This window comes from Canis lupus, chromosome 8, assembly GCF_003254725.2.
Source record: "Canis lupus dingo isolate Sandy chromosome 8, ASM325472v2, whole genome shotgun sequence".
Classification (NCBI taxonomy): domain Eukaryota; kingdom Metazoa; phylum Chordata; class Mammalia; order Carnivora; family Canidae; genus Canis; species Canis lupus.
Genome location: NC_064250.1, coordinates 27,401,872 through 27,421,544, shown reverse-complemented (window position 1 = coordinate 27,421,544; position 19,673 = coordinate 27,401,872). Strand labels below are relative to the sequence as shown.

The 19,673-nt window shown below is 42.2% G+C and overlaps 1 protein-coding gene across 10 annotated transcripts in view; it reads left to right on the top strand.

The window, feature by feature from the left end:
• TRIM9 (tripartite motif containing 9) overlaps positions 1–18,477 on the top strand; it is a 107,208-nt gene extending 88,731 nt beyond the window's left edge. For 2 of the 10 annotated variants that reach the window (XM_049113164.1, XM_025442465.3), the window contains exons 8-13: positions 7,129–7,317; positions 10,248–10,289; positions 10,701–10,724; positions 11,546–11,849; positions 14,205–14,367; positions 16,402–18,477. In XM_049113164.1, coding sequence (XP_048969121.1) covers positions 7,129–7,317; positions 10,248–10,289; positions 10,701–10,724; positions 11,546–11,849; positions 14,205–14,367; positions 16,402–16,464 — 785 coding nt within the window. In that variant the 3' untranslated portion in view covers positions 16,465–18,477. Of the gene's footprint in view, positions 1–7,128; positions 7,318–10,247; positions 10,290–10,700; positions 10,725–11,545; positions 11,850–14,204 lie in introns of all 10 variants that reach the window. The other 8 variants (XM_025442463.3, XM_025442462.3, XM_025442472.3 and 5 more) reach the window with 6 other exon arrangements.
• The last annotated feature ends 1,196 nt before the right edge of the window (positions 18,478–19,673 follow it).

Below are 19,673 nucleotides of genomic sequence, written 5' to 3'. Positions count from 1 at the left end.
CCTGTGTATTAATTTCCTATTGCTGCTGTAACAAATTACTACAAACTTAGTAGTTTAAAACAACACAAATCTATTACCTTACATTTCTGGAGGTCAGGATTCTAAACGGATTTCACTAAGCGAACAGTGAGGTATCAATAGGACTATATTTGTTCAGGTAGTTCTAGAAGAGAATCTGTTCTCTTTCCTTTTGCAGCTTCTAGAAGCCACCTGCATTCCTTGGCTCATGGCCCCTTCCTCCATCTGCAAAGCTAGCAGTGTAGCATCTTCCAATCTCTTTCTGACTCTGGGCTTCCTGCTTCTGTTTTATGAGGACCCTTGTGATTACCTTAGGCCCATCTGGATAATCTCTCTATCTCAAAATCCTTACTCTAATTACATCTGCAAAGTTCTTTTTACCACATAAGATAACAGATTCCAAGGATGATATACATGGACATTTTGGGCATGCCTTTATTCCACCTACCACACACTCTAGGAGGAAATAGTATAATTATTATCTCATCTTACAAATGGGAAAATTGAGCTTTTGAGACATTAAGTGACATGTCAGACCTGGGCCTTCCAACCCGCACTGCCTGGTGCATTTTGGGGCTGACATTAGAACGGTGCTATTTGCACTCAACCAAAAGGGAGGAAATAGGGAAATCTATCCTAAGTCTGTTTGCTAAGTGAGTGAAAACATCTTGTCAAAATGCAGCAGCATCGTGTAGCTGCCTCATGTATTTATCCAGAAACCCCAGCAAGAAATGGACTTTTACACTTTCAAAGAGTCATGTTAGAATTTTGGTGAAAAAAAAAAAAAATAACACTCTTCCTTTAAGAAGGAGGTGTGGAGAGGCTGTCCTTTCCAGCATCATATACAAGCTCCTACTCTGGTCCTGTCCTTTTCTTCTGTCTCTGCATCTCCAATTTCTCACCCACTCACCCTCCCTCCCCAAAGTGAGAGGCCCTTCTCCTCTGTTGGTAACAGAACATGCTATTGGCTGGCAGGGACAGGTGGCTACTTGGGAAAGAAAAGGAATATCAGAGCCAGATCTCCCAGGTCCTTAAAAGACCCTACCAAATGAGGTCTGGGACTTGCAGCCCTGCTCTGACTGAAACCACAGAGCCATTATTGGCAAGAGCTCTCAGCCTTCCAGATCTCAACTGTTGAGGAAACTGAAGAGAAGGTAAATGGTGATAAATGGAGAATCGGGCTTTAGACAAGATGCTTGAGAGCATCTTCTTAGTTGAATATCCACAGGAATCATCTCCCCAACACTTTTCAGGATTATCTTCTCTAATGATAATAAAAGGGTTAGGATTCTTAAAATTACATCTTAGAAAATGCTTTCTAAAAAAGGGCATAGAAGATGTTATTCATAAAATTAAAATGCCTATTATCCCTTTTAGGCTATTAGCATCATACTACCCCTTCCAATGTGATATCTCCTTCTTCCACGCATTGAAAGAAATTAACCCAAAGAATATTCAGTGACGTAAGCAGCATATGGCCCCAGAATAGCCCCAGATGCCTCTGTCCAAAATCTCTTTGCAGATATTTTATAGCGATTTTGGAGCAACATAAGTACTGCGCTCTTAAATCCTGATGTATTAAAACCCCCGAGAGAACTTGTAACCTTGGGCAGGTGGGGTGAAGAACCTCACCCAGTCTCAGAAGAACAGCAGGGAACTCCTCTACTTACCATCCCCCAAGACCAAAATTCCAAAGGACAGGATGATGTATTGGCTTTCAATCCCTAATTGCCCCAGTCCATAAAACACTCCATTTGGAGAAGAGTCACCCTCACTCAATATAGTACAAGATTTAAAGAATGATAACTAGGTTCATCTCCACAAACTTTGTTCACGCCCTAAGACGCCATGGCCTGTGGTATAAACTACCTTTTATACATTTCCAAGGCACAGAAAGAGAAGCAATAGCCTTGTCACTCCCAAAATTTTATTCCCCCGGAATTGATCCTGTCCTACCACAGCAGCAGTGTAACTTGGGCAGTGTCCTTTAACCTTTCTGGAATTCAATGGGTTTTGTTTTGTTGTTTTTGTGTTGACAGGTGGGCGAGTATTGGGAGGGCTTTCTTGGTTGAGAGCGGGGTTTGTTTTGTTTTTGTTTTTATCTCTATCACTATGGACTTAGAGCAGATAACCTCCAAGTTCTTTTCAACTTGTACCCCTGCTTTTCTTGTATGGTTTCTCTCTTCAAAATTACTGCTGAAATCTGTTAACCGTTTCAGAAAATGCTATGAACAGGCATAGACACCTCCACCTTGTGCAAGGGTCTTAATAGGTCTTAGAGCTCTGCTTATGATACTGAGAATTCAACACTAATAGAAAATTATTGATAAAGGATTGTATAGGAAAGAGTATATCATCCACTGGAGATCATTTTTCCTATGCCTCTGCTTTATTTTTCTTAATTCAGAGCATCAGAGCTCCCAAAACATTACTTAGTTAGAAGAATGTGCATTCCCAGGACAAAATCCTCAAGGTAGGTAAATCATACCTGAACAAATTTGGGTAGATTTTACAAAATCCAAAGTGAGAGGTGTGATAGTTTTCAGAGCCCAGAAAAGAGAGATAGTCTGTTCCTTTTAATTTTGACAACATCCTTTGATACCCCAGGGAATTTCTTGAATTTTCCCATAGTACTGAATTTAATCCAGACCCTATATTTGGTTCTGGGGAATATGTTTTGCAGTTGACACTCTGGGGAGCAGATTAGTCCTTTGGAATCTGTTGTATCTATTTGAAATACAGAAATTTTTAGTTCTTCTGATGGTAGTTACTTATAAATAATGCCATGGTATTCTAAATTGGAGTGGAGGATTTGGTGACAAAGTGTGCAACTGTCCCAGGGGTGGTAAGAGACTATTTTATTTCTTCTCTTATAAGGAATTTTTTCAAAAACAGATTTGTTTCTCACTCCTCAACTGCAATTAATGCCACCCTTAAAAGAGCTTAAAATACCACCTTTCACTGTAACTTATGTACAAGTTGGACATAATTGTGACTTTGTATGCGTATTAGATCATTTAAGGAAACTTAGCCTCCTTCATTCATTTGTCTCTTTAAACTCTTCCCAACAAAAGCGAATTATTTTATAGCTGGTTTATAATTGAACTGAAACTCATCTTTAATGCTGCTTGTGCAGTTCTGATATATCTCATCTTTCTGGGCTTTGAAATACGCCCGTCCTATTGGACCAATACCCCAGGTCTGCCTGAGTTATGAAGCTGTTCACTACCAGACAAAAAGATAACCAAGAATTCTACCAGTCACAGAAAAAAAAAAGAGAGAGAGAGCTGCATTAACGTACACTGTCATAAGGAAGCCCTGTCGGTTTGCTTTTCCTCTTCAAATTCCAAAAATAACACCTCACAGACTGGTGAGGAATATTTCCAAATCACTCTACCACAATGCAGAAATCTTTCATACCCTGTACATGTTGGGATAAGTCAAGAAATTCTACTCCTAGAAGATTTTCTCTAAATTAGTCTTTTTCTTAGGGTCAGCTCTCCCTTCAACTTCATGTTTCCCACCTGCCCAGTTTTAATACAATGGCACATGGTAGATGTTCAATAAATGTTAACAAATGAATAAATAAAAGAAGCATGTACCATAAGCCACACAGGACTATACCACCTAGACATTCTTTTTTCACCTTGAACCCAAAGTCAATAAATAATAAGTGTGATTCCCCAGCTGCTCTTTGCTTTGATTATTCCTGATGGCTTCTTTTAAGCATAGGCCTTGACTCCAGAATCCAGCCAATTCCAGTCGGGAAGGGAAAGCAGTCTGGGCAAGGACAAGAGGAAAATAGTGGTCAATGACAGAGTTGATTGAAAGTGTGTCTTGACACATTCCCCTTATAAGCACAGTCCTCACCCCAGAATTCCAGTTGTGCCTAGAGTCACCATGCCAGTATTCAGCTGGCACTCTACTTCTCTTTCCACTGGTCTTCCCCGATAAGCTGTTTTTATTCAGCAAAACTGTTCAGCAGACAGGGTCACTGCAAGTCGTGAAATGTGACAAGAAATTTAAAATCTTTTAAGTTGCGACTTGTTTTTCCTCTAGTGACCTATCTATACATTAAAAATTAATAATAATGATCCTGAATACTAGCTATGACCTGAAACAGCTTCCATATCATGTGTTTGTTTGGGTGGAGAGTGAGTAGAGATAAACCCTGTTCCTATCTGTCTTGGCTAATAGAACATTAATGGCTGAGAAGTCTTCTACAGATCTCATTAGTTGTGCTTTTTTTTTTTTTTTTTGAATTTTTTTTATTGGAGTTCAATTTGCCAACATATTGTATAACACCCAGTGTTCATCCCGTCAAGTGCCCCTCTCAGTTGTGCTTTCAAGGGGAGATGAAGAAGTGGGATGTATCCTTCCTGCATCCCATGGGTATAGCATAAAATATACCCTTGAATAGCTGTGTGTATGTTCATTGTGAGTTGTGTAATTGACTAAAGCAGGAAGTGGCAATACTATGCCCAATATTGTCTTAGTGTCTTTGGTTCATGTTTTTTAGTATGTCCAGAAGGACAAGACAAAGAGAGTTAAGATTTGAAATTCATAGCATAGAAAAAAGGCTGGAAATAGATTATTTTTAGCCCAGAAAAGGGAAGATTTAAAGGGGATTGGTGACTGCACTCAAATACTGGAAGAACTAGTGATCTTGGCCCCAGAGAATAATGCTACAGTTGATAAGTGGAGCTCCCAAAGAGGTATATCCAGACAAATATAAGCAATGGTAGTAAACTGAAGGGGACTACCCAGAGACAATGAGTTCCTCAACCCAGGATATTTCAAGGGAAAGCTTGATGATTGGTCCCCAGATTTTCCCAAGTGTCTTCCTCTAAGACTCTGGAAATCTAAGATAATATCAAGTAACATGGATGACTTACAGGCAACTGACCAAATATTTGTACTATGTGTCTATGGGGAAGGGCATAAAGGAACACTGCTTGCTTGTTTAGTCTGGCTAAACCTGGGATTAGGTGGAAAACATTCTCCCTCTCATAATTCATTTGGAAAGATTTAATGATGAGATAAATATTTTTTAGGAGCTCCTTAGAGAAAATGGGGTAAGGGCCCAGCTGAAGGGTATGGGAGGCCATAGGTGGGGAAAAGAAAGAGATGGGATGATTGGATAATGTGGGTATTAAATAAGCTTGCCTGAAAAGAGAACATCATTCAAAAGTGAGAGGAGTCAAGGCAAATTGGGTCATCAATAAATAATGGATCCACATAAAAGGTTAGAAAAACAATAACTATTCTAGTGTCAAGTAATTAATCCCATGAATAACCACAGCTACTCTCAGCCCCACCCCACAGAGTGGTGCCGTCACCAACTTGGTACTCAGAATAGGAAAGGTGAGTATGTTTCATGATGGCTCAGAAATGCTACCCAGAGTCTGGATTCTGTATGCATTTGTTCACTGGTTTTCAGATGACAACTTGGAGGTTCATATACTCTAGAATTAATTTCACTATGCATATCCTTTTCATTAATTTTTAAAGCAACAAATATTTTCAATATAATGAATTGATTGCTACCACCTGGTGAAAATACATTTCCAAGCAAATATTTATTAATAAAAAATCTCTTATGACATAAATGTGGCCTTCTCTCCCTAATCAAAGCCCATGTCAGTTTATGATGCTGTGTTGTACTTCAAATTTTCCATTAAACTAAAAGACTAATTGCCCCTTGAGACAATTATAAGAGGAATCATTTCTGATTTATGATTCTGAACAAAGAAATGACCAATATGTCATGTAACCCAAATTATATGAAGTTTAGATAGAAGAAACTTTGAATATATATTTTTGGGAATACAACACCTTAACTCCATAATAACAGTTCCTTTACTCTGAGATCTTTTTATAATTTTCTTGAAAAGCAATACAAAACAAAACAAAAACCTTTCCAAGGATAAGATTAAAGCCTGAAAAGCTAACTTTAATATTGTAAATGGAGAAACTAAAATGCGGCTGACTCTTGACCGTATTCAATTAAAACAAGTCAGTGCCCTTGTTCTGAGCTTTTCAAATATTATCATGTTATACACACACTCCAGTTATTTTGGCTTGAACATGCCCACAATAGCATTTTGATAGGACAAGGGTATGCTCAACACAGAGAAGCATGCTGACAGACTCAAGCCAGAAAAATATTCTCAGGAACATCTTCAGGAACAATCCCCTAAAACAAAATTGTTTTTGTAATGAAAAGATAGTTCCTCGGTTTTGGACATAGAATGTTACCATATCATGCCATCTCTACTTCTTAAATTATTATTGTCCACACTGTGTTCTAAGAAGGCCCAATTGGTAAAACATCTATCTCTGACTGGAACCACCCTACTACATAGAACCAACTATTGTTTGACAAAAACAGAAAGGAGTGATTTTTGTAATTTAGTGATCTTCACACCATACCCAAGTATCTGGAAATAAAGACATTTTTGCCACCAACGCACCTCACCACTGTCCCACAGACTGTTTATTATTAGAGAACCAGAGATGTCCAAGTGGCATCCCTGGGGTCTGATCTTAATTCAGAAACAAAGGTAAGACTCCTTATCTGATTACTTGTTCAGTCCTATCTTCTTTTATTCAAAGAACAAGTATTGAGTGTGCTAGTATAGAAAAATCATCTCGTCCATTTAGAAATGGAAATATATATATAAGAGAGAAAAGGGAAAACTATGGGAAAGCAAAGAATTGGTTAAAGAAAATCATCATCTAAATAGAAACCCTTTAATAGGCCATTGTCGCACAGGTAGCTGAAGGGGGGTAAAGTATTACTCTTGGTCATCAATGGGTAAAATCTACCTCTAGCGTTTCTAAATTCAACTCTAAAAAGTTTAATGAAAAGGAAACCTTCCAAGATACTTTATCTACCACTAAAAATAGGGGCAAATGAAAGCACTTGCCCATGATGTTTGAGTCCTGACCTGCTGAGAATGCCCTCCCGGCCCAAAGCCACTTTGGTTTTGTAAATGCCTTGTGGCACCTGCGGGATGGGTGAGGCTTTGTGCAAATGCATTGGTAAGGCAGGTCTTGGGGAACCATAGCAGATTTCTGATCTCTAGTTTGCATTGATCTTACATCTAGACACAGATTCAGAAGAACAGACACTCCCTTTTCCAGTGCCTTCGGAAAGATTGCCGCTCCGTAGAATGAGTCCTTTCTCCTCCACCCTTAATCTACAACCCAGCTTCCCCGGGAGATCCTACTTTGATTTCCGATCCTCACCCCACCAGCTGAGCTTGCATTCCTCTTTGCAGTCTCTCAATGCACCGGGTGAGCTGAGCTCGTCTGACCTTTCCCCTTGATCTCTCTGTGCCTCCATGGCATCTCCAAAATACCTGTTTTGTTCTTGCCGTTCATATGTGCATGGAGAGGGCGGTGAGCTGGTCTCTATGTCTGTGGCCTGCTTCCAGTATGAAGAGCATTTGGATGCTGGAGCTTTGTGGTGTTCTTGTTTGTGTGGTGTAAGGCCCAACCATGGAGCTGTGGTCAATGTATAATGGCATTGGAAAGTGACGAGTGAAGTTGTTCTTTTTGCACAAGCTGGCTCCATGGATAACCTGCTCTGTCATCACATGCAGTGGCATAGCACGGCAGAGGCGCTGGCTGAGTGGAGGCTGTGGCCTTAGTTTGGAGGTTTGCAACCCTGCTGTATCCAGGAAACCAGCCATGTCTGGGAGACTGGATCAGTGCATCCAGCCCATAGGGGTCTGATTAAACATAGACTCAAGAGATCTTTATTGAAAAAAATCAAGTCAAAACACAACAACAGCAGAATGCATCCTACAAAGCAGGCAAACCAGAGAGCTGAAAATGAAAGTATTTTCTGCAAAAGCCTGTGCTCACTGGTAGGACAGTCTGGCTCATGGCAGATTTTTTTCCTAGCAAAGGGGAGGGACCATCACTAGCCAAATTAGAAACCCTTAACTGGCCGAAGGCCCAAAGATCCAAGTCATGAAAAAGGCTAGCTTCCCCCTAGTGTCCCACAGCCAAGCAGGTTGTGACAGGGCTTCAGGTTGATTTCAGGGAAGCTAGACATGCGTTATTGTGCAATCAACTCTGCTAGCCCACAGAATCCTAAAGCATCTGAGATGCAGACCTATTTGATCTCTTCAGGACTATATTGTAATCGTGGATACACGTGATGCACATTTCACATTTCCAAATATTTCTTTTGTTTTTTATTTTATTTTTTTCGCTCATCCCACATCCTGGAATGAAGAAGGCCACAGCATGACAGTGCAAAAAGGATGCAGGGACTTCAAGCTCTCTTTAAAATGACATTTTTCTTTGTGCTTTTACGTTTCTTATTGTTTTTCTGTGCACTACTGGCTTTCAAACATGCTTTGTTATGGAACTCTTTTCACTTGTGTCCAATGTACTGAAATACTGTTACAGTCTTTGTAATGTATACTGTCTCAAGAATAAAATGAAATGTGGGTCTGGGAAGATGTGATGGCTGTATTTGACAGCATTGTTCTAGTTGTATCATTGACTCTTAAAATGTATGGTGGTATGTTTTAAATAGTGTAAAAAGTTTTCAGAACATTTGTTTTGAAAAAGACTTGCACGAGGCATGATTCATTTAAAATTTTTAAAAGCCCTATTCAGATTCTATAAATTTATTTCCAAAGCTAGATATGAAATTCAGCTTTAAAGCTCCTTGTATTCTGTCCTTTTACCTGTGGATAGGAATTTAAGTGATAGAAGCTAAACAAAAATCAGCCATGAGTTGGGAAAAAAGGATTCTTTTGTATGTGAATTCATTCCAAAGTAAAATAACCAAAAGTAAGGTTATACCTTTCAATTTTGTTTTTTGACTCAATCATTAGTCCTTTTTTTAAAAAATTTTTATTTATTTATGATAGTTACACAGAGAGAGAGAGGCAGAGACACAGGCAGAGGGAGAAGCAGGCTCCATGCACTGGGGGCCCGACGTGGGACTCGATCCTGGGTCTCCAGGATCGCGCCCTGGACCAAAAGCAGGCGCTAAACCACTGCGCCACCCAGGGATCCCTCATTAGTCCTTTTTTATAGTCAAAGCTGTATTAATTTAAAATTCTTTTAATTCAGTGTATTATCCTTCAATTGTTTTAGAAATTAGTGTATAAAGGCCTTACTGAGTTGAAAAAAATTAAATGATCCTCTCTAGGGGTACCCTAGTGGTCATCAAAAATACGTTCTCCAGGTCAGTTCCTAACACCCCTCTACATGCAGTAGGTAGGGGGCATCCAAATCTTGAGGAAGGGGGTGTGGGAAAGTTCCACAGGTCCTTGTCTCTGAAACCATTCTTTTTTTTTTTTTAAGATTTTATTTATTTATTCATGAGAGACACAGAGAGAGAGAGAGAGAAAAGGGGGGGGGCAGAGACATAGGCAGAGGGAGAAGTAGGCTCCATGCAGGGACCCCGATATAGGACTCCATCCCAGGATTCCGGATCACAACTTGAGCTGAAGACAGATCTTCAATCCCTAAGCCACTCAGTCACCCCTCTCTGAGACCATTCTATCTCCCCCAGCACCCCCACCCCTCCCTTAGGTAAGAAGAACTGATGTAATGAAATGATCCAAGAAGGAGATGAAGTAATTTGTTTCACTACATTTAATTCATGTCATTATGAAAAATTATCAGATGTTTTTATTAACATATAGATTACATTCTATGTTCAGTCACATATGTACATATCAAGTCACGACAAAGGCCCTCTGCTTACCAACAGAGTTAGAAGAGCATGAAATAGTGATATGGAACAGGGTTTTGTTAAGATCCAGTCATTTCTCCTTTTCAGTTAGGTGAATTTTTCTTTTTTCTCTTTTATTTAATTTAATTTATTTTGCTTCCCTCCAACCCCAGATTTTTCCCATTTTTTTAAACAGTTAAGCCTTCTCTTTAATATGGAAACTTTAGTGGAAAAGATTGAGCTTGGCTGGGGAGGGGAGGCTGATAGAAATTTAAGCTGTATGGTTTAGAATCAGTTGGAGAAGGATTGATTAAATGGGGGGAGGGCGATATACTTTTCATTTTGAAAGAGCAAAAAAAATCATTTTTACCCAGCAAAGTAAACTAATAGAGAAAGGGCTTTGGTTTTTCATGAATCAGGCCTCTGGTGACTCTTTTCAGCTGGTGCTTTTGAAGTGTATACGAATAATGTTGATGCGCCTGGTTGCTGTTTCATAGCTTTGATGTGCAGTATCTCTTTATAGGATGCAGTTTTGAGCCGCAGTCCGCACCTTACACTCAGTTAGGCAAGTACAACTACCGTGATTGTCATCTTTTCCTCGTGTGATTGGCATGCTCAATTTCCTTCACCAAATAAATGGAGGCAGTTTGTTGTGTGTCAATAAAATTGTCTCATGGTCATGAAAAGCCCATTATAACACTTTGCCAAATACTTAGAAAGGCATTTTTTTTTAATTTTATACCCTAAGAGACGATGGCACTTGCCCTCCAGTTTTCTTATACGTCAATGCAGAGCACTCTTTACGAGTGCTAACGTGGGTAGAGGTGCAAGTCAGATCAACCGCAGTAGCATGTGTAGTGTTTTCAATTGAGCCCTTTTTTGGTTATTAGTCTATCAAAAGAGACGTGTTTTCTTATCGATGTCAATTTTGCTTCCTGTTTCTCTCTCCCATGCCTTTCACTTGGAATGACAACAGTTGACATTAAAAAGCTGTTAGCAGGTATGGAATAACCTTATTCTGTTACAAATAGCAAAGACCAAAGTGCATGTGAGGTAGCTCACAGGTTCGATACAGCGGCAATGACATCTCTCTGGAGTGTGTTCTTGGTAGGCGACATTTCGGACTTGGGTCACAACGATGTGCGCAAAGATGTCATTCTATCTTCACCTAATATCCAAAATACCTACTGCTCCAGCAAAATCGGCTACATGTCAGTGTTAGGAGTAACATGCAAACTGTTATTTTTAAGGTACGAAGGAAGCAACCTGTCTTATCTCCAAGTCACAGTCACTCATGGCTTTGCAGCCTTTGAGCTTCCGCTAGAGCTGAGCAAGTTGTCAGAATGACTACATGTCTGCTGAAGGGATATTTCCTGGTTTCACTCAGTGTGTTTTGTCCCTCCTCCATCTAGGACTGTAGATCCTAGCCTCCCCGCCTCAGGGTTACACAGGCATCTTAGCGCACCCTCTCCCTTTATGTCTCTGGTGTACTGTTGTCCCAGTCACCGGGTGAAGGGACTTGCACCTTCCAAAACCGATGCCACTTCACTCCCGGATCACCTGGTTGGGAGTGCAGTCTGAGTCAGGTAACCCCTGCTGAATCGGTCTTGTGTCCTCCGTCTGCTTCTGGGTGCAGAGAGTACCGCCTCCCAGGATGTGCCCCTGTCTGCTCACTCACGGCCCCTTCTGGCCCCGGACACCTCCTTCCTGCATGGCAGCATGAAAACGGGACACGACGCTCCTCACCCGTGCAGGAGTGCGTTGCGATACCACCTTCTCTGGGTCTGCCTCAGTAACCCCACTCCCTTCTCTTGTTCTCAGTGGCCTGGTTTGCTTTCGACCCTGGCTCGGCACACTCTGACATCATCTTCTCCAATGACAACCTGACTGTGACCTGCAGCAGCTATGATGACCGGGTGGTGCTGGGGAAGACCGGCTTCTCCAAGGGCGTCCACTACTGGGAGCTAACTGTGGATCGCTACGACAACCACCCTGACCCTGCCTTCGGTGTGGCTCGCATCGACGTGATGAAGGATGTGATGTTAGGGAAGGACGACAAAGCTTGGGCAATGTATGTGGACAATAACCGGAGCTGGTTCATGCACAACAACTCGCACACCAACAGGTACCCAGCAGCCCCCAAACCAAGCCTTCTTCACGTTGGCTTCTGGTGAAAACTGAGAGCCCAATTTCAAAGTCCTATTAAATAAACAACATTGAGGAAGCCAGGCAGGTGGTCTTCAGTAAGTGGCACAGGAGTTCTACTACTCTTCCCTGACTCCTCAGTGGTTCATTGATGGATTGATTGATTGATTTTTTTTTTTTTTTTTTTTTTTTTTTGCATAATGCCAGAGACATGAGCACTTACCTAGGCCCTTCACTGTTATATTCCACCGTGGCTAGAAACTAAGAATCCCCACGCATATCAATTCCAGGAAAACATACCACCAGGATCCTAAAATCCAGACCTACAACTTACTGGGAAAGCAGCTTAGTTTTCAAAATCCACCAAGTTGGGATAATAATATTTTTCCAGACACAGTGTTCTCCAGATTAAATGCGATATGTGAAAACGCCTCACATTAGAGGCATCTGAAAACAGAAGCCATTTTCTTCTTGTTATGATTATTATCAATATCACTGCCCAGAATAGAAGCACTTCATCAAAGTAAATCTTACAAATGCCAGTTTGGATAGCTTTAGAATTTGTAGAACTCTCTTCTATTGTATAAATTCAGAGCACCCGGTTTGTTGGGGAAAGAGAACATAGAGGTCTCCTTAGGTTTGCCTCTCACACCAAACTACAGGCAATTATAATTTAACCCAAACTGTATTTTTCCCCCTAGACTTCCTTTATCATTTGGTTTGTGTAGGTAGGGAGGTGTCTTGCATGGATTTTCACGCACCTTATTCTCAAAGATTTCTCTAAGATACACTCTCACTGATGTTTTGGGGGAAAAAATACAGTTCTATTCAGTCATATCAAAAGGAAAGCGAGTCTGGCAGTGGCAGGCTGGTGGATTCCACTCTCAGCTTTTTCTGGACGGTCATCACTGCTCCTTCTCTAGCCAGTAGGATTCCTGGGACCTCCACCTCCCATTCCCTTGGACATTTTATTTTCTATACACATCCATTCAGATGTGTATTGTTTATTATCATTTAAAGTAAACATACATACCATTTCAGCCCGATATCAAATCCTACTAGATGTGGATAAGTGGTCGTTTTTGGTGATTTACATTTGGGAGAATGATCAATCACGAGATTCCTAATGCATTCCCCTGTGTACCACACTTACTTTTCTCCTCTAGCTTCTTTATCTTGGAGTGAGGAAATAAATAATATTATTTGGGAATGAGGAAGTAAATAACAACACAAGTGTCACACTGTGCAAAGAGACATGTTCTTAAACTTGAACACGTCTGCTTGCGTGCAAACTGTGCTGTCCTTGTTGAAGCTGTGAATTAGCAAGATGCAATTTATAAACTCGTCTTTTAACGACTGTGTGCAGTCTGCAGGCCAGGGGAAGAGAATAACACCCTTCTGTGCTCAGCTGAGATAAAGATGAAGTTCAATATTACTAGACCTCAAAGAGGGATGGATAAGGCAAACCAGATCATCCATGTTCATGGTTTCTGCGAAACCATCAATCGAAGCATAAGACATAATTTGCTTTCAAATGACATTTCAGTGCAGGTTCTTTTAAAATCACTCCTCCATCTACTACAATACGATTGTTTCATTTTGCAGAGGAGAATCATCTTCAGTGTTGTCATTTTTTTAGAGAGCCTTCTCAATTTAAGCTCAACATGCCCAAAATTAACATCTTTCTGGAATAAGGTGTTTTTTTTTTTTTCTGTCAAATGGGTAGCATAAGGCTCCAAATCCAATTTTTCATGTATATGCTTCAGATTCAGCTTAAGTGCTTCTTTATTTTGACTTTCAAATTAAGTCACTTTGGAGTTGATGTTTAATTCACACCATTTGTGCAAAGTGTGCGACACAGCTGTAGACAGAGCTCTGATAGCCCAAAGCCTACTTTTTTTTCTTGGACTTGAACGGTTTGTTTCCTACTGCTGCGGCTCAGCGGTAGAGACCCTCCGGCAAGGAGTTCACTCTCAGCAAGAGCAGAGCAGCACCGTTGAATCTATATTCTTCACAGGGGGTGATATCTCCCCCCAACAGAGTGAAAATTGGTGTGTGGGGGGTAAGCAAAAAATCATACTTTTTATTTACAGAGCACAGATAGACACACAACACATCAACAGATACCCAGAATATCTGTGGCATTAAAATTTCATGTGAGGGGGGTGACTAGGGGGAAAAAAAGTATCTAAAAAGACTCCTGGGATGTGGGGGATGATATTTTTAAACCGGCTGAGAAACACTGGTTAGTACAGAGGGATTTGTACATTGTGTACCGAAAAGGGAGCTTCTAGATTGATGACAAGTGAAACCCAGTCATTTTCTTTTCCCACAGAACAGAGGGAGGGATCGCCAAGGGGGCCACAATCGGGGTCCTCCTCGACTTAAATAGGAAAACCTTGACATTTTTTATCAACGACGAACAGCAGGGTCCCATAGCCTTCGAGAACGTGGAGGGCCTGTTCTTCCCGGCGGTCAGCCTGAACAGGAACGTGCAGGTAAGCACCGTGCCCCCGCGTGTTCCGGCCGCGCCCGCCCACTCCACTCCAAAGGCGGCCCGCGGGTGGTACATTAATCCCTGAGAGAGGGAAGCCGACCCGGTAAGGCCCAGACCAAGACACGGAGGAAAGGAGAGGGCAAAGGGATCCCCGATGACAACCGAGATGATTCCAGATCAGCATCAGCCCCTTCGCTAAGCTCGGACAGTCTAATTAACAGCAAGTGGGAAGTTGGACCTCAATTCACGGTTTGCTATCGATCCGCCCTGAGGCCGAGTTTCATCCCTAGTAGGAAGGAAACTCCTGAACCAGCTGGCTCGAAAACAGATGAAAATGACTTATGCAAAGCTCCATGAGCGAGCGCTCGAGAGGTGAAGGCATGAGACTGACGTGTTAGCATCATTATCAGAAAATCCTGAGCATCTTCTCCGCGCTCTTCCTCCGTTCTCTTAGGTGCCGCGGGGATAGAAAGCAGCCCCCGCCTGCGGGCCACTTACTTACGATTTCCTACAAATGACAAACGAACAGGTTCTTCTCATGCATTCATTCAACAAGTAACTGCTGGGTGCCTTTCATACGTAAGGCACGGTTATTATAATTATTATACGTATTGTTGTTAATCAGTGAAAACAAAACATAAAAATCGTGCCCTTGTTACAGATAGAATCAATAATAAGCACAATGGTGGTGTTAATGACATAATTAGAAGACAATATGTGCAAAGGAGACAAGGCCAAGGGCAGGGCGAGGAGGGTTGAGAATGCTGGGGTGGGGAAGGCAGCTGCAGGCTCAGTGGGGCTGCTCAGGGTGGGTGGCCTTACTCCAGTCACAGGTGAGCTGTGTGGAGCATTCCAGGCAGGGGAGACAACCAGCACAAAGTTTCTAAGGCATAAGGAGCCTCCTGGGAGCAAAAAGGGGCCAAGAGGCCAGGATGGGGGTACAGATCAGAGTCGTGGGGTGCCTGGCAGGCACTGGTAAGCCAAGCTTCCCCTGCCCTTCTCAACCAGAGCTCTCATTATCAGCTGTTCACCTCATCCGGCAGACAGCTAGGCCGTGGGAATCAAAAGCCTGCAGGTGATTTTTGCTCTGTTCAGAACCACAGTCTTGGGAGCTATCAAAACAAAACAAAACAAAACAAAAATGTTGTTTATCAGTGTGTGCAGTAAAAGTGATTGCAACCCAGTGACCTCTGCCCTTCTCTCTTCCTGCAACTAGATGGGGTTTTCTGGGAGGCTGAAATCTAATCTCTCAGAGTTCAGCCTCTACATTGGAAGAAAGGAAACCATAAATTGCCCTAGACGTGAGTCTTAGAAAAACCTCCTTCAAAGTCTTCCACATTTTTCAGCTGGTTCCCCTTCCAAAGAATCTTGTACTCGGTGCTCTTCAATGTTTTCCAGGATGTCCTGAGTATCTTTAGAGAAAGATCCTTGGGCTGGGGAGACAGGGACAAGAAGGGGAAGAATGACAGTAACGATAGTCCCGCAGGAGACAGTTCCAGCCTCGTCCTCACAGCTGTCCACCGAGGAGGTGCCAGGCCACATAGGAGCAAGGGGAACAGTACAAGTACCCATGTTTCTTAAGCCTGGCAACCACCTATTCTTCCCCCCAACGGAAGGCTCATCCTAATTGGAGTAACTAGTGGACAAGTGATGAGAGAAGGGTTATCCGCTCACCGGTTCTCTACCCATGGATTTGGCAGTGTCACTGCGCCCGGGCCAACAGGCTTTGCTACCTGCAGATCACTGCCCGTGTCTTCAGTCACAAGGAACGCAGCCTTCCCAGGACCCTTAAAAGAGGCAGGTGGATGAGAACCATATTAACAAGTGTCTCCAGGATTTGGGAACCCACCACCGGTGGCCAGGCTCTTAGCACAGGCTGAATTCTACTGGAATTCTCTTTAACGTCTACTAGAATAGACGTTAAAGAACATGAACAGGCCCCCTGTTGAATTAGGGACACATCCACTGTGGCCTGGGGAGGGGCGTGCAGGGAGGGTTCCCGCGTGCCTCCAGGACTCACAGTCTCGTCCCCCAGGTCACGCTTCACACTGGGCTCCCGGTCCCTGACTTCTACTCCAGCAGAGCGTCAATAGCCTAAGGATGGGCTGTGGAGGCGCCAGCTGCCCGTTCTTACCTCCGCCCGAGAGCGACGCAGGAGCTCAGCCAGCATTCGGTGGGATGCGGGGTGCCGGAGAGCTGGAAGCAGAGGGCGAGGAGGAGAGGAAAGCTGGTCCCACGTCTTCATGCCCCTCAGCTCTGCTCTGCCCCTTCCTTTCCAACCTCTCTCCTGCTCTGATGCCTGCGTTCACTTCCGAGTCCGGCAACTCTCACCAAGAAAGGACCCAGACGGCCCACCGTGGCACTTGGTTTCCACTCCCAGATTTTGCTTTTATTTTACATAGTTTTTTTTTTTTTTTTGTAGGTGAGTTATATTTTGTTTCTTTTCTGATCACGTTATTGGTGACTTACTGAACTGTTACTGCCAAGAAAATATTCTCCCGATAACCTTTTTCTTAAGCTCTCTGACAAAGAGGTTGTAGAGAGAGGTGGGGAAGAATCAGGTGAATCTGGAGCTTGCAGTTTACCTCCTAGAAGTTTCTTGCTGTTACCTCTCGTGCAGTGCTAGCCCTGCATAGCTAATCTTTGAGAGGTGGGCAGAGTGAATGCAGCATTGAGAAGTTTTACTATCCTGTGAAGCACAAAAATATCAGCCACATGGCTACACAAAGGTTCACAGCAGGTAGGATCATTAGGATAGCTGGGTCATTGGGACAGGCCAACCCTGGTCATTGAATCAAACTAGAAAGTCTCTAGACATAGGCAGACCAGGGGATTTATGATTTGGTTCATTTATTTATCTAAGTTTTTAACTGAGAACCTACTAAGGACCAGGCACTGTTCTAAACATTGGAGACACAGTGGTGAACACAGGTGTGGTTACCGCCCTTCTGGAGCTTATATTCTCATAGGAGAGCAAACCAAAAATAATACAATTACAAATTGTTATAGGTACTAGAAAAGGAAATAAACATGGGGCATAGAGGCTCATTGGCAAGATCTCTCAGATCTCCAAGGAAGATGCTGAAAATCTACCCATTCTGGCCATGGCACCAGAAACATACCAACTCAATGCCTTTTCAGCTACACCATTTTAATTATGGTACCTGCTGCCATTCATCACAGAGCCCTCCTTTGGCAGAAATGATGTCGGCATTCTTATTTGTTAATGCTGCAATGACACAAAGCCTTAACAATAAATGTGAAAAAAAAAGTAGCGACCAGAGAGAGAACCCATTTTCAGTAATGGGGGATCTTAATTTGCAGTCCACGGCATCCCCATTCTCAGGATAAACACACTTGTCTCCATGTATATCTGTGCCTGTTACAAATGACAAACCCATCCACTCTGCTGCCATTCACAACCTAACTTTCTGGAGTAGTTCAAATCATGTTTGGAAGAAAATGAAATTGTATGTCATTGCTATGACCAATAGCAGAACAATAATTCTTATTACTTCTCTATAGAGATAGACTTACATAGGTACCTTCAGATTCTTTAGTTTGACATGAAGCTTTAGAAAATGTAGAACATGGAAAGAGGTTCTGATAACATTGTCTACATATCTGCCAGTGAGCCAAGAAATTCCACGTGAACAAACAAGAATAACAGAAAAAAAGAGAAGAGGTAGGTTGGGAAAGCTAACCAACTAAAGTTTTGGCAAGAAGTAATATATGTAAATAGCTAATTATTTCCTTTTGTGCTTTATTTAGATCATTTCTATCAGTTACAGTGTTTTTCTAGTTTAAGTGTACCTAATTTATTGAATGGGTGCTATCCTGTTTATGTCCATCTGCTTTCTTGGCTACAGAAAAACTCCGTTGCAGGACAACACTAGTTTGATATTTGATTTACTCTCCGATGAGACTCGATGGCTGGGCCGCTGTAGACTCATAGCTACTCTTGTTCTTTATTAAATTCATCCTGCTAAGTAGATTTCTAGTGACTTGTAACACATAGTTTACACAGAATTGCCATTGTAGATGCATACAGCTACTGTACTAGAAAAAATGGGTATTTCCAGTGTGCCAATAAAAGATTTTTATGAGAGAATATCCTGTGTCTCTTGAGAATTTCTTAGCTTTCGTCTATTGGGGATGACAATTCACCTTTGTCAGAGCAATAGGTCTTCAGTCAAGTGTAATTGGAAATTCCTCCAGAGTTCTTGAAAGCACTTGGTCTTCACCTGATTTCCTTGGGAACCCTAATACTGCCGCCTGGTGGTACCTACATACCTCCTGAACCTTAACTTCGTGTGAAACATCTATAGTTTGGATGCTGTATGGGTCTACCTCCAAATCTCAGAAACTTACTTTCACAAACCTACTCCTGAAAAAGGCCATAAACTTGTACTACAAAGTATAGGGTCACTGACTTTTTCAAATCTGGTTCCTTCAACATTACTTGAATGACTGAACATTAAGATTGTTTTTAAATAATCACAACAGGGACGCCTGGGTGGCTCAGTTGGTTAAGTGTCTGCCTTCTGCTCAGGTCATGATCCCAGGGTCCTGCGATAGAATCCCACATTGGGCTCCCTGTTCAGTGGGGAGCCTGCTTCTCCCTCTGCCCCTCCCCCCTGCTTGTGCATACTCTTTCTCTCAGATAAATGAATAAAATATTTGATAAATAAATAATCACAACTGTACTGATTTCCTTTACACTGTCATTATGCTTTTTAAAAAAAGATTTATTTATTTATTGGAGAGAAAGAGTGCAAGCGGGGTGGGGGCAGAGGGGAAGGGAGAGAAAACCCCAAGCAGACTCCCCACTGAGCACAGAGCCCAACTTGGGGCTCCATCTCACAACCCCAAGATCATGACCTGAGCTGAAACCAAGAGTTCGATGCTCAACTAACTGACTGAGCCACCCAGGCACCCCTATCATCACCCTTATAAAATGAGCTGGGTTTTTTCGTGGGTTTGTTTGTTTTTTTAAGGAAAAAATATCTCCTACAAGCACCTAATCCACCGTATGACATCAGAACGCCACACTAGGGAACTGGCAGCTGCGCCTGCTCTGTGTTCACCAGGTTTCCACATCCCTGTTTCCTCACCCACTACCCTTCCTCTTTTATGGGTCCCTTCACTGTGGTGGTTTTCTTCCCTCCTATTCTCTAAGAGAACATGTTAGCAGGTTTCTACTCTTCTCATGGCAGTGAGGTTAATGGAACTTCTGATTCCTGGCATTGCCTCATAGGAACAAAGAAGTGATTTGCAAGATATCATCCTATTTTCGGGAAGTGAAAT